This window comes from Oryzias latipes, chromosome 6 (assembly GCF_002234675.1).
Source record: "Oryzias latipes chromosome 6, ASM223467v1".
NCBI classification, from domain to species: Eukaryota; Metazoa; Chordata; class Actinopteri; order Beloniformes; family Adrianichthyidae; genus Oryzias; species Oryzias latipes.
In genome coordinates, this window is record NC_019864.2 from 10557765 (window position 1) to 10570845 (window position 13081).

Sequence of the window (13081 nt, forward strand, 5' to 3'; positions counted from 1 at the left end):
TATATTGCTTTGGATTTTATTATTTGATGTGCTTTTATTTTTTTTTCTCTTTATTGTTCCTGGTTTTTATTTACACCAACAATGCTGATGACTTACTGTCTGTAAAATGTGTGACTGAATTCAAGCCCACACATTTTCTCTAATTAATTACATAAAAATCTATACAACACATTTCACCTTAACAGAGAACATTTGCTCCAGATTTACTCAAACTACTCTGCAACCATGAATCTGAAAGAATTTCAAAACAAAAGTTGATCATTTTTATCTACTCATTTCATTTATGTGTCTTCAAGCATTAACTTCACAACTGTAACCAAATATTTAAATATATAAGCCCTAAGATCATAGAGATGTTTTGTTTTGAAGCTGAACATTAACCGGTCATTTCTGAAAGAAACAGCGTTAAACAATCGGTGGAGAAGAAAAATAAAGGTTCAGATTTTTCTAATGGAGCACTTTCATCCTCTCACTCTCTACTCAACCAGATGTGATACTGTCAAAAGCCTATAAAGAAAGCTGCTCTGAAAAAGACTGAGGCTGCGTTTCCAAGGAGACAGGAGTGAGCCTCAGAGCAGGGCCGTCCTCCATCATGTGTACAGACAAACTGGTCCGGCTGTCTGCTTTAGGTAGACATCCCTTCTGCAAACAGATCTCTGAATCAACATGCTCTGTTTAAACCACTCAGTGAAGGCAGACTTTAAGCACTGACAGCTCTGCAGTTCCCTCAGCTGTGCACACGGTGAGCTCCCCCTACTGGTGAGAAACTGAAGGACACCAGGCTGCTCATCCCTGAATCCTGACGTTCCTCTGCAGCTTTTAGCCAGAGAGCAGGGGAGGAGATTAACAGTTATGATTACATATTTATATATTGTAAGAAAATAGCATTTGATGTCCTGAAATTAAAAAAAAACTAGCATTGTGTTTTTATTTTTCAGCTAACAAAACTACACTTTTATTAGTGTTCATATAGGCAGGATGTGTGGTTATGTTAAGAATTACTCTTTAGGTGATTCAATTTTAACTTAAGTGTTGTTCCCATATGCATATTGGTAAAATAATTGTATTATCTAATGCTCAAACTAGATCAACACTACTGCTAATTATTATTCATAGCAGACAGCAGAAACATCACCAGAAGAAAATATCAGAAGACACAAAACAAATCTTGCCTTCAACAGTGAATAAACAACCGCAAACACAATTATTTTGAACAAACCACTTTTTTTTTAGACCCACTAATGAAAATGTTTTTTTGGGTGTTTTAACCTGTTCTTGTGGCATTGTTTCTGACAATGGACATATTAAGCTTAGAAATTGCATTTCTGAGTATTTCTTTATTCAAATAATTGTGAATGAGGAGAAAAAAAGAGCATCATTTTTACATAGAAAATAGGCTGATCGGGTCACAAGTTCCTGTTTCGAGCTGTCAGCAATAGGGAGGGGAATAGGAGCGAGGTTGCTTTGCGCCAACAGTCCCACCCACAACTCAAAGGTGAATTTCTAATGAACTCCTCCCGCTCTGCAGAAACTATGTCCTGGAAAACAACGCAGGTTTTTATTTTTTTGGTCCAAAAATGACATAGTCGTATTTTCACGACCATAGGGCGCACCGGGTTATAAAGCGCAGTCTCAGTTATGGGTGATTTTTCAGTTTTTGACACATACAAAAGGTGCACCGGGTGTTAGGGCATGATAAAATATGCATGCTAGTGGTGAAACTTTCCTGCGATATGTCAATGAACATACTACTGTGACTTTTCTTCGATGACGTTTCTGACCGCAAGGGGATCCCCTCCAGGGCCTAAGACGGGTCTTCCTTCGGGGTTCACTTCTCCGTTCGGACCCTCAGAACCTCCAGAGCGGGTTTATAAAAGACAGAGAACAGAGCAACGCAAACAGAATGCGCGCTCGCGCTGAGCGCTCTGCCCCCCTACTTCCTGCACATGCGCGAGCGCAGACACACCGGGTTAAGCATACGCACACACACTCAGTGTGTGTTTAAAAAAGGCGGACGTCCATTCACAAAGTGAGGCGTAACGTGCCCGGCGCTGCCTCCACAACAATAAACGCAGAATTTTCCTGCCCCGTTGTGTGTATCGCTACTCCTGTTCTTCTCGAGAACGAGAGCAGTCAAAAGTCAGTGGCGCTTAGTTCATGTTGGTGATGTGACTGGGCTGGAGGCGTTTGTCGGCGATCTTTTTACTGCAGTATGAGCGGAAGATGCATGCGAGCAGACCGTGTCTCTCAGCAGAGCAGACTGGTATTTATGTTTGCGGGCAGGGGAGGGTGCTTTGTTAGTGTGTGCGCTCCGAAGGAGGCTTCTCACCGCAGTCCGTCCGGCTGCTCTGCATGAGCGAGCTGCTAAACTCAGGCAGGGGTTGACATAGCCCAGAAATTTGCACTGGCCCACAGGGCCAGTAGTTTTTGAAAGTTACTGGCCCGACACCGCGCACAGCGAGACCCGCCGCTCCGCAGGTGCTTGCAACTTTAGGGGGGTCCGGGGGCATGCCCCCCCCGGAAAATTTTAATATGGTGCAATTTGGTGCATTCTGGTGACATCTAGCACTTATTTATACACTTTTCAATGACTAAAAATAGAGCATATCAAACTTAAATCTGCTCTAGTCTGTTTCAGATGTTTTGAAGAGAACACTGCAGTGTAGTAGGAAACACTAGTTAAGAAGTTTTCATGCTGCTTCTAATCACTGCTATTTCACATTTGTTCCTAATCAATAGTTAAGAAGTTTTATTGACTTTTTTGCCCTGACTGCCTTAAGGTTCTGCTTTTTGTTACTGTTGCAAAGTTACATTTACTTTTTAGTTACTTTAGTTACCTAATTAAATTAAATAATTGAAAAATTAAATACAATTAAATTACTGAGATCATTCAGCTAACTAGAAATACTTACTGCTTACAGTGTTGTAAAGAAAAACAAAATTAAGTAGTTTGACCTTATACTCCATTTGAGTCTGAGATTCAGGTATTTTGAGTTGCCTTTGATTCTTTGACATTCAGCTTAAAGCTTAGTGCATACAGTTTCATCTTCAATGCATTCATTAAATATCTTGCTGTCCATAGTACTAATTCCACCCGTCACTCCATCTAACATATTCCTATCTATTCCTGCCATGTCTTCCACATCTCTGACATGCTTCAGTCTCTCTTCAGTGACGGTGTTGGATTTATGATCATCGCGGTGAAAAACCACCAGGGGGCGCGCTGATATGTGTGTCAGTTTAAATATATCTGCCTAAAATGTAATAATAACCCACTGGCTTGTTCCTTCGTTGTTGCTGTTTAACATTGTTTAGTATTGAATTGTTACATTCAATAAAGTTTGAAAAAAAAATTGACTGAGCGCGTGCCGCGTGGTGCTCGGCAGTGACAGCCGCGCGCGCAGGCGGGAGAGGAGGAGAAGAGTGATAAAAGGTTTCCCATAGAAACCCTTGAAGTCTGAACACAGGACTAGCTGAAAAAGTGAATTATAAAGACGAGGTAAATCTACACGTTTTCGCAAAATATACTTTATTGTAAAAGGTGAAAAATGTATTAATTGTTAGATATTTTAGTGGCCCGAGCGGACAAGTAAAAAATAAAGTCTTGTGGTCCGTACTGCTCGAAAAACAGGACCGGGCCAGCGGACAAATGGCTATGTCGAGCCCTGCTCAGGGGAACCGTGTCTCCGAGAAGAGGAGCGGCTTTAGTGTGAGCTGGCAGGGATGGCTTTTCAAAGCAGAAATTTCACTTCACACGTTCCTGAGAAACCGTGTAAACAATCATGTGAAGTCATGTTCCCAATCGTGTCCACATAAAATATAGGCTGATGTTATTGCCACATATTTACGTGCAGCCAAGATGCACACTGGCCGCATGGATTTTTTAAGTTCACCCAGGGCTAAATGTTGTCAGTACGTATTTGCCGAACCTACCCTGCTTCTTCCGGCTCCGTTCCGTCAAGAATAAAGCACTGTTCGCACAGATTTAAAAAAATTATAAGCGAACAAGCACTTTATAATTATCATAACAATAATAAAAGCACAATTAGAAAATCATCTTGCTCTATGCCTCAGCTTTGTTTGTTTACAACGGGACTCACTTTTTCTTCTTCTACGGTCTTTTCCGGTGTTTTAGATCATTCTGCGTATGTCTAAATGATTTATTCCAACCGAAAGTTTGGCATATGTAAACTTTATATATAATCGGATAAAGGTTTTCTGAGCCCATGTACACAGTTCAGTTCTAATCCAATCTTGGATCTGATCAAAGCTATTCTGCACATGGAACCGCAACCACTCTTTCTGCAGAGCGACAATAGTTTATTTAGAAATTCTCCTCTGAAATGGGCAGGACTGTTGGTGCAGAGCAACCCGGCCTGTACCCCCTTCTCATCGCTGTTGCGGAGCAGGGAGCCTGTGTATTTTTTACATCACAAATACGTTCTTTTCCTTTGTTCTTGATTCATAACTATTTAAAGAATCAAAATGACATTAAATCGGAAACATCTTAATTAACATGTCCCCCAACATGAGAAAAATGCCACCAGAACATGTTAAAAACATAATTTTCATCGGAGTGGAGCATCTCTCTGCCCCAAACTATGGGGCCTTTCTGAGGTTATTTTCTGTGGTGCTACGCTCAAGCTAGGCATGTGACATGCGTTCAAGAACTCACATTCCAGAAAGCATTCTTGAATGTGCATTTAGCCCATGGTGTTCAACTGGACAACCAGGGAGGGGCTTCCTCTTCTTTTTCTACTGTTTACTAGCTCATGTCTGCCACCTAGAGTTGGAAAGTCTTGGTGCAAAATGTCAAAGTGGTGCAAATCTTGTAAATCTGGCTCCAGGCTTTTTTCTCTCACAGCTCTATTCCCTTATATGAAAGACATGGAATTTTGGCCGATTATTAGTTTCTCCTTCATGATCGATTTTCAAACGGCTAACTTCCTGAATTAAAAGGGACGCCATCCATACGTCACTACAAAATCTGAGTCCCCAATTGGTCAAAGATTGACCTGGTTTAACTTTAGTGCAGTCAATGACAGCACATTTTGCATGTAGAACCCAAAATCGGTCGCAGACACTTACGGAAACCCTAAACGTGCGTTAACGTTAAAAGTGGTTCCTTAACTCGCGTTGCTGAGGGGGGCGTGAAACTAGTCCTTCCTTATTGTCACCTCATGCATGGTAAACCATCTACTGTCTCTCTTTCCTTTCCTTTCGTTTGGTTATTTTTGTGTATGCTTATTTGCCTAAATTAAGCTATAACATAAACAATATAACAACAGAATAGACTTTAATGTCCAAATGTGTTGGTTTGTATTTTTTACTCTTTGCTTTCTACATGACATGAGATGATTTTTTTTCCTACTGAACTTATGGAAAAAGCTAGTTATAAAGTTTAAAATGATCAGTATAGGTGAGAATAGTGAAGCTTAATAACGAACTGAACTTACATTCAGAAATCTTACCAAAAATCAAAAGATTGACTTTGATTTACTACAAAGTATTTATGGTAATTGAAGAAATAAACAGCAAACCGGTTGTTTATATCTAATTACTTCAAAAAGATACAAGGTGAAAATAAACACCAAGCACGTGGTAAAGTACAAGCACGAGAATCCTGCTCCGGTCGTGAGCCTTATCGGGGGATGTGCGCGTGCGCGGCTGTCGCTGTTCAGCAGGGGTGGTGCTGAAATGCCGGAGCAGAGGCCTGCCGTCCTCCCAAACGGGCCCAATCACATCTCAACTCAGCGCGTCGCTATACATCTATAAAATGTGTTCCTGTCCGCATGAGGGGTGAAGGGACACGCAGTCGGCTGCAGCTGCCGCGACTGCGCCTCAGCACGCGCCTAAATCACGGCCATGACAACAAAACGCAGCTGCCGCGTAACGACGGCCCTCTCTAACACCGAACTTCAAGTCTGATGTTTTTCTGCACTCTGAGCTCCCATGTTTAAAAGAGCGCTTTATCTGCACCTCCCCCCTCCTCCCTTAAGCCGCCCCTTTAAACCTCGACACTCAGAGAAAAACGGCGTCAACCGAAAGCGGGAGGCTCTACCTTTTATAATCAGAGGAGAAAATCCCTCCGCTGGCCGGATCGTGGCCGTACTCCGGTTCCCCGACACTGGACGAGCCTCCCTTCTCATCATTGAAAGCGGAGCTGGTAGACATGGTCGCGGCGTGGTGCGGGTTTATTCTGGCCGGGGATGGAGTCGCTGAAGGAGGAAGGTTCTGAAAGGCGCGCAGACACCGCCGTTATCTCCGGGACGCACTGAGGGATGATGGGGGAAAGAGGAGGGGGAGTGATGATGCAGTGGTCACGTGATTTTCGAGCTTCAAACCCAAAAGTTTGACTTTGGCAAATATTAATATTTTTAATCTTTAGTATAATCTCGCTTTTTATCAGTTTAATACATAGGTAATGGTTTTAATTGTCATTTTTAATAATTAACCTTTTCAATCACTAGAGAAAAGGTTTCTAAAGCTATCCGATTAATATACCCTCCACTTAAACGTAAATTGTTCCTTTTTTCATTAGTCCTATAAAATAAAATACAAGACAACAAAAACAACTCTTTGAGGCTCAGAATTATATCAAAGAAACATGTAATTTCAATTGATAACATAGTAAATGGCCTATTTTCAACTTTTGTTTGATAGTTTTTTTTAAAAACTGTTCCAATAATAATTTCCATTTATCAAAAGTTTAATGTAATTATTGCTTTTATGGAACCAAAAAGCACATTTAAACGAAATATTTTTATTCACTCTTCTCTTCAACGTCTGTTACACAATAATTATGTCTTTATTTTTCCCGCTTTTTGACCGTTCCCCTAACGCGCATGTATCAAACTCGAGGCCCGCGGGCCAAATGTGGCCCGCCATGTCATTTTATGAGACAGACGAGAAAATAAAAGTTTTTAATTTCTTAAAATAAAAAATAAAAATTGGTATGTATTTATTCATATCTAGAATCTGACTTGAAACATCGGATTGGGCAACTAAACATTAGGACTTAAACACTGTCCATATAACCTAACCTGACAGAATCAAATTTAAGAGGATTTATGCTAAAGTAACAAGCAACCGTATGTTTTCTATTCAACTGTAATTGTCACTTTAAAAAGTAATAGTAAATAAATAATGAGTTATTTAACATTACGGAGTAGTTACATGTATTTTTTATTACATTTAGCTATTTGTATACCTTTTATCTGGCCCTTTGAGGACAGCCGCTATGCTGATGTGGCCCTCAGTGAAAATGAGTTTGACACCCCTGCCCTAATGCCTCATTCTCCATCATTGGAATGTGCTAAATCAATGAATTATATGACTAGAGGAGACATCACGTGATTCCTCGTGGGAGCAGAGCACTGCCATCTTGGTGAGGTGAAGTCACTGCTGCAGTGCATGTATGTGAACACATATTTTGCAAAATGCCAGTTCATTGTGCGGGTTTCAACTGCCAAAATCGGAGAAATTAGTCCACGAAGGAGGAAGACATAACATTTCAAAGGTAAGGACTATAATTTCTTCCCTTTAATGCTCCAGGGGCAATCTTTCATAGTACACATGTTGATATGCATGATGCTGCAGGGCTATTATCAACATGCTGCATGATGTACGTATAATTTGCTGTCGACATAAATGTAAACTTTATTTTGTTAAACCTATATACAGTATTGTAGGACTAGGCAATTATAGTAATATAGATTTATACATTTCTGACTCAGTGACTGAACTTTTCTTGCAGGTTTCCAATGGATTCAGACTTAAGGAAAAAGTGGGCCTTAGCTATCAAAAGAACTAACCCGGATGGATCACTGTGGTACCAACTAGTAATACAGTCGGGCTATGCTCAAAACATTTGGTGGAAACAGATCTTGATAAGAGGCCAGACTGTTCGCTTGAAACCCGGCACCATAGCATCTGTGTTACACCAAATCGATCACTCACTGTGTATCAGTAAATCTATAGTTTTTCTTTGTTTTTTTTAGGGTAAATCTATTGTTGACTTTCGGACTTATAGTTTACTTATTATTCGCCTTCCGTCCGTGAAACCAGGGTTTGACTCCGGGCTGCTCCCTGTTCCCTTCTCTACCTCTGTGCCGGTTCCAAGCCCGGTTTGAGAAGGTTGCGTCAGGTAGGGCATCCGGTGTAAAACATTGCCAAATTTACCATGCAACTTGTTCGCTGTGGCGACCCCTGATGGGAGAAGCCGAAAGTGGAAGAAGATTGATTTATTCGTGTTATTTATTGACTATTAGTGATTTATTATTATTATTTATTGACTTATTGTTGGGCTTTTCTTAATAATTTAAATTACATGTCAGAGAGGTCTAAAACGTCAAAATGTTACATACATACATATATATATATATATATATATATATATACATATATATATATATATATATATATATATATATATACATATATATATATATATACATATATATATATATATATATATATATATATATATATATATATATATATATATATATATATATATATATAAGCAACTTCGATGCCACCAAATGCTATAGAAAGCATTGTCATTTGGGCATCGACGACCTCACCAAAATGGCGTCGCACTCCGCTACCGTTGGCCAGGCTGCCCAAGTGGGCGTGTCTCCTCTGGCCCAATGCCCAAAAGCCCAAAAGGAGCCCCCATCTTTGGGCTAAACCATTGACTGGATATATGGTTTAGTCCAATGTACTTAAACGCTAAATGTTTTTTTTTCAAATAAACTTTATTGCACATTATGCCATTTACAAAAGTAATACAATTGCAAATAGTCAAATAATAAATTGATGACACGTCATAGTCTAGTGTTCATAGGAAATGTAGTGACCACGGAGATATATAAAAATAAGACGACGTATATAAAGAATCCCTGATTTTTTACCCACCTAATTTCTAATGTGCCATCACTTAACGAAAATCTTTTGTCAAAAATGCAAATTAAAGTGAGCTTTTATGTGTGGACACGTTAACTCAGACCCCAAAGACAGCTTTAATTCACTTACTGCACGTAAACGTCTTGATTTAGATATACATTTTTTTAAATTTAATAACCTTATCAACTGAAATGAAATATGTGTTTTCTCTCATTGGTTTAAAACGTCCTGCAGTGATCGATTTTCTCACTTGATGGCACTGTTTTCCTGCCTTTACACTGTACTGACACTGGGAAGACTGAGAAACACTTAAAAAACAAAATACTTTGCATTTGTGAAGTTATGTAGATCAAAGAAAACAAATGTGTTTTAATCTCTGCTTTTTTTGTTACAACTAACTACTTAAAGTCCCACTCCGATCGTCTTTTGACATATTGTCAAAGCCATTAGTGGTCTTTTTTTTAATCATGATTGTGCCGTTTTCAGCCAAAATCAAAAAACCTGTCATTTTTAAAGGGCAGAGTTTCTGCAGAGCGGCAGTAGTTAATTTGACAGTTTCCTCTCAGTTGTTGGCAGGACTGTTTGCTCCCAATGGATCTATTTGGAGGCATCAGAATGGAGCTTTGTGGTATGTTGTTGCTTATACATCACATCCCTCTTTTTCCAAAGGTTTTTTTTTTTTGTCTGCTCATGGCAATTTGAATAAAGAAATACTCAGAAACGCAATTTGGGGATTCATTTTATTTATATATGTTCTCCATCTTCAGGAAAAAGCCTCAATTATATACTAAAAACATGTTTTCCTTTCAGGAGAATTTGTTGTGACAAGAACTAGAGACATCAGGACGTGGCCCTGCAATGGTCTAAGCAACTACTTGTATTGGAGCTCCAGGTCAAAGAGGAATCCCTTGATTCCCTGGAAGGGATGGAAAAAGTGGACCAAATGGACCACCTAGGGATATAGGTGAACGGGGACTAAAGGGGGAACTTGGACCACATGGACCAGAAGGATTTTAAGGTAAAAGTGTACAGGGTGAAAAGGGACCACAAAGTAAACCTGGACCACCTGGGGATGAAGGTAAACACAGACCAAAGGGGGTCTAGGGAACCAAAGGCATTTTAAGGACTACCTGGACCTCCATGAAGTATGGGACTACAGGGTCGACGAGGTGAAACAGGACCAACTGGAGCATGTGGTCAATCTGGACTATCGGGTCCCTGTCAACAGCAAGTGGACAGACTCAAATTAACAAGAGGTGGGCGGTTTCTAGCTTGATAGTTGCAGTTTTTTCTAATTTATGTGGGCAACAATTGCTTTAGGTGGGGAGATATAAATTGGGCGGTCAGGGATCGGTTCGGTGGTTTTTTAGTTCCTCATTGAAAACCTTTTCAACCAGTGATGTGCAGTCAGACTAAATATGTGTCCACTTACCTGTTCTATTAATGCAATTTATGTTTAATTATATTCATTTTAATCATTTTCATCCTCAATATTTTGTGTATTTGTGTAATATTTGCACAACAAATACTTTTTGGAGTTATCTTTAGGTGATATTTGGTTTCGTTCTTAATGTATTATTTTATATACTTGGGGATTTCCCCCCACAAAAATAGGTTTTTGAAAATCAAACCCTTCTTTATTTTTTTACCTCGATTCGTGAAAAGTAATAACATGAGAACAAATTCCACTTTTGTTTATTATAGGCTTATAAGTTATGAGCTACTAGAACTTCTGGTGTTTGATTATTTGAATTTTTCCCCTTTCCTCTCCTTTTTTAATTGTTCTTAAAATTGAGCAAAAGATCTGTGTTTGATAAAGTTCAATAGGAGTCTGTTATTTTGTGTTTTTCTCTGACTGACTGCAAAAATGCTGGATTTAAAAATGTGTCAAAGTTGTATTTTCAATCAAATCAGGAACCAATAAATATTGCATGATTGATAATTGATAATGAATAACCGATTCATATTTTGGGTAGTTCTTTGTTGGGTCTGTTGGTTTTAAATGACTTTTGTGTCACGGCGGTGGGGTGGCTCGACAGCCGGTAGGACCCAGAATGCAGAGGCAGGAGGCACAAAGTTCCGGGGCAAGGGGTTTAATTACAAAACACAAACGAAAAGCGCTGCAGAGCAGGATGACAAAACCAAAAAACAAAACTCACTGTGACATGGCATGAGACAAGAAACGAGGGACATGGCATGAACACCATAACAGGGGTAACTAATGGACCAACACAGGAGGAAGGCAGAGACAAGACTTATATACAGACAGGGCAGACAAGACACAGGTGGACACGATCAGGGCTGAATGGGAACCAAAGGAAGTAAAACTCAAGAAACCAGACAAGACAGGAGACTTTCAAAATAAAACAGGAAACAGAAACAAGACAGAACAAGGACCAAAAACAAGACAACAAAATCAAATCATGACATTTTGGGCTGAAAAAAATCATGACTCTACGTAGCAACACTGGCAGAGATGAAATTATGATTTAAAGTAACCTTTTTTTTTTAAAGCAATTTTCTTTGGATTATTAACTCTGGTGCAGTCTAAAAGTGGATGTTTGGAAGTAATTTGACATTATAACCAAGGTATGGATAAAAAAATAAATAAAACCGCTGCAGAGGGCCCCATGTTATTATTCACTTGGGGCCCTCAAACTGTTCAGTCTGCCAGTGGTGTAACATGACATGAACACTGTAAGCCCGTGACCTCTTCGTGACCTCAAAATAACACAGTTTGACTGAGATGGAGGCGTCAAGCTTCATCTTTGCATTTTATCATTCACTGAAGAGAACGTACCCTATCAACAACATTATCCCCATCACAAGGTTGGACTGAACCACAATAAAAGAGCTGATAATGTATTGACCTTTAGGAGGCCAAATTTCTTTGCTCTGATTTAGAATTTCAGATAAAATGGAATCCTTGCACTCCAAAAGTAGAAAAAAATGACAACAATAGCATCTACTGTACATCTTATTTCTGTTGTGTGCTGCAAAACTGACTATGAGGGAGCACTGATGGATGCCAGTAATAGTTACTGGCATTTGCAGTCACTAATTCCATCCTTGAATGTGCTGCTGCTGTCTTGTCCATGAACTGAATTTACAAAAACTAAACAAACGTCCCTATTAATCCATTTATCTATCCATCTTTTCCTGCTTATCTAATAGTCTAAACATAGACGTCCTCCCTCTCACAGTAACTTCCTCCAGTTCTACTGCAGGAATTCCAAGGTGCTACCAGACCAGCAGAGAGACGTAACCCTTGTGCTATCTTAGATGACCCCACCCTTATTGACGTGTTATTCCTACCATGACAAAGGTGGATAAAGGTGGAAAGATTTCATGTAATCCATGGACACCAGTGAAGATCACAAATCATTGAAGAAAAAAGGTGCAGAGCACTGTCTAGTGGGTCTAGATGACCCAACTCCCAATGTTAAAGTGCCTAGGATAGCACAAGGGTTACACCATCTGGCGAGTCCTTGGACTTACTTGGGGTCGCGTTTTGGTGGGACATCCCTGGCCTCGCTCGATGTGGAGGAGCAGTAGCTCTCCTATGAGCTCCTCTCGGATGACAGAGCTCATTATTCTGTGGGAGCTCCAAGTCCCCCTGCAAAGGAAGCTCATTTTAGCCAACTGTATCATCTTATCAGTCATGACCCAGAGCTCATAGTCATGTGAGAGGGTAGAACCATTGGCTGACCACTAATTCAAGTGCTTTGTCAATCCTTAAATCCATCTTTTACTGCAATTGATGCAGGATGGTATCTACAACTGCTGCTGGGGGTAATGGGTTGGCACCAGTTGGCACCATTTACCATAAATGAATACAGGATGGAATCCAGGTTAATCACCTGATTCTGCAAGCAAACATAATTTTAATTTTTTTTTGCAACTTAAAAAGTTATAATTTTAAAATTCAACATTTGGTTTTCAGTTCAGAGAGATTTTAATTTGGTGGAGCCAACGGAACAACATCACTTGCTAAAATGATATTAATAGTAAAAATGGAAATGAAATCCTGTGGTCACCAAACCAAACTCTGTCCGGTCTTTTTTCTAGAATTAGTGACAAGAAGCATCACTACCAGAATCTAACATGCACTGAGAACAGGACTGACTTACTGCTATTTTAGTCAAATTTGTTCTCTGGCTGTATAGAGACTGAA

The 13081-nt window shown here is 39.7% G+C and overlaps 1 protein-coding gene across 3 annotated transcripts in view; it reads right to left on the reverse strand.

Moving 5' to 3' along the window:
• ap3b2 (adaptor related protein complex 3 beta 2 subunit) overlaps positions 1 to 6174 on the reverse strand; it is a 49929-nt gene extending 43755 nt beyond the window's left edge. For all 3 annotated transcript variants that reach the window (XM_023955643.1, XM_023955642.1, XM_023955640.1), the window contains exon 1: positions 6062 to 6174. In XM_023955643.1, the coding sequence (XP_023811411.1) occupies positions 6062 to 6174 (113 nt within the window). The remainder of the gene's footprint in view (positions 1 to 6061) is intronic.
• Between the last annotated feature and the right edge of the window lie 6907 nt (positions 6175 to 13081).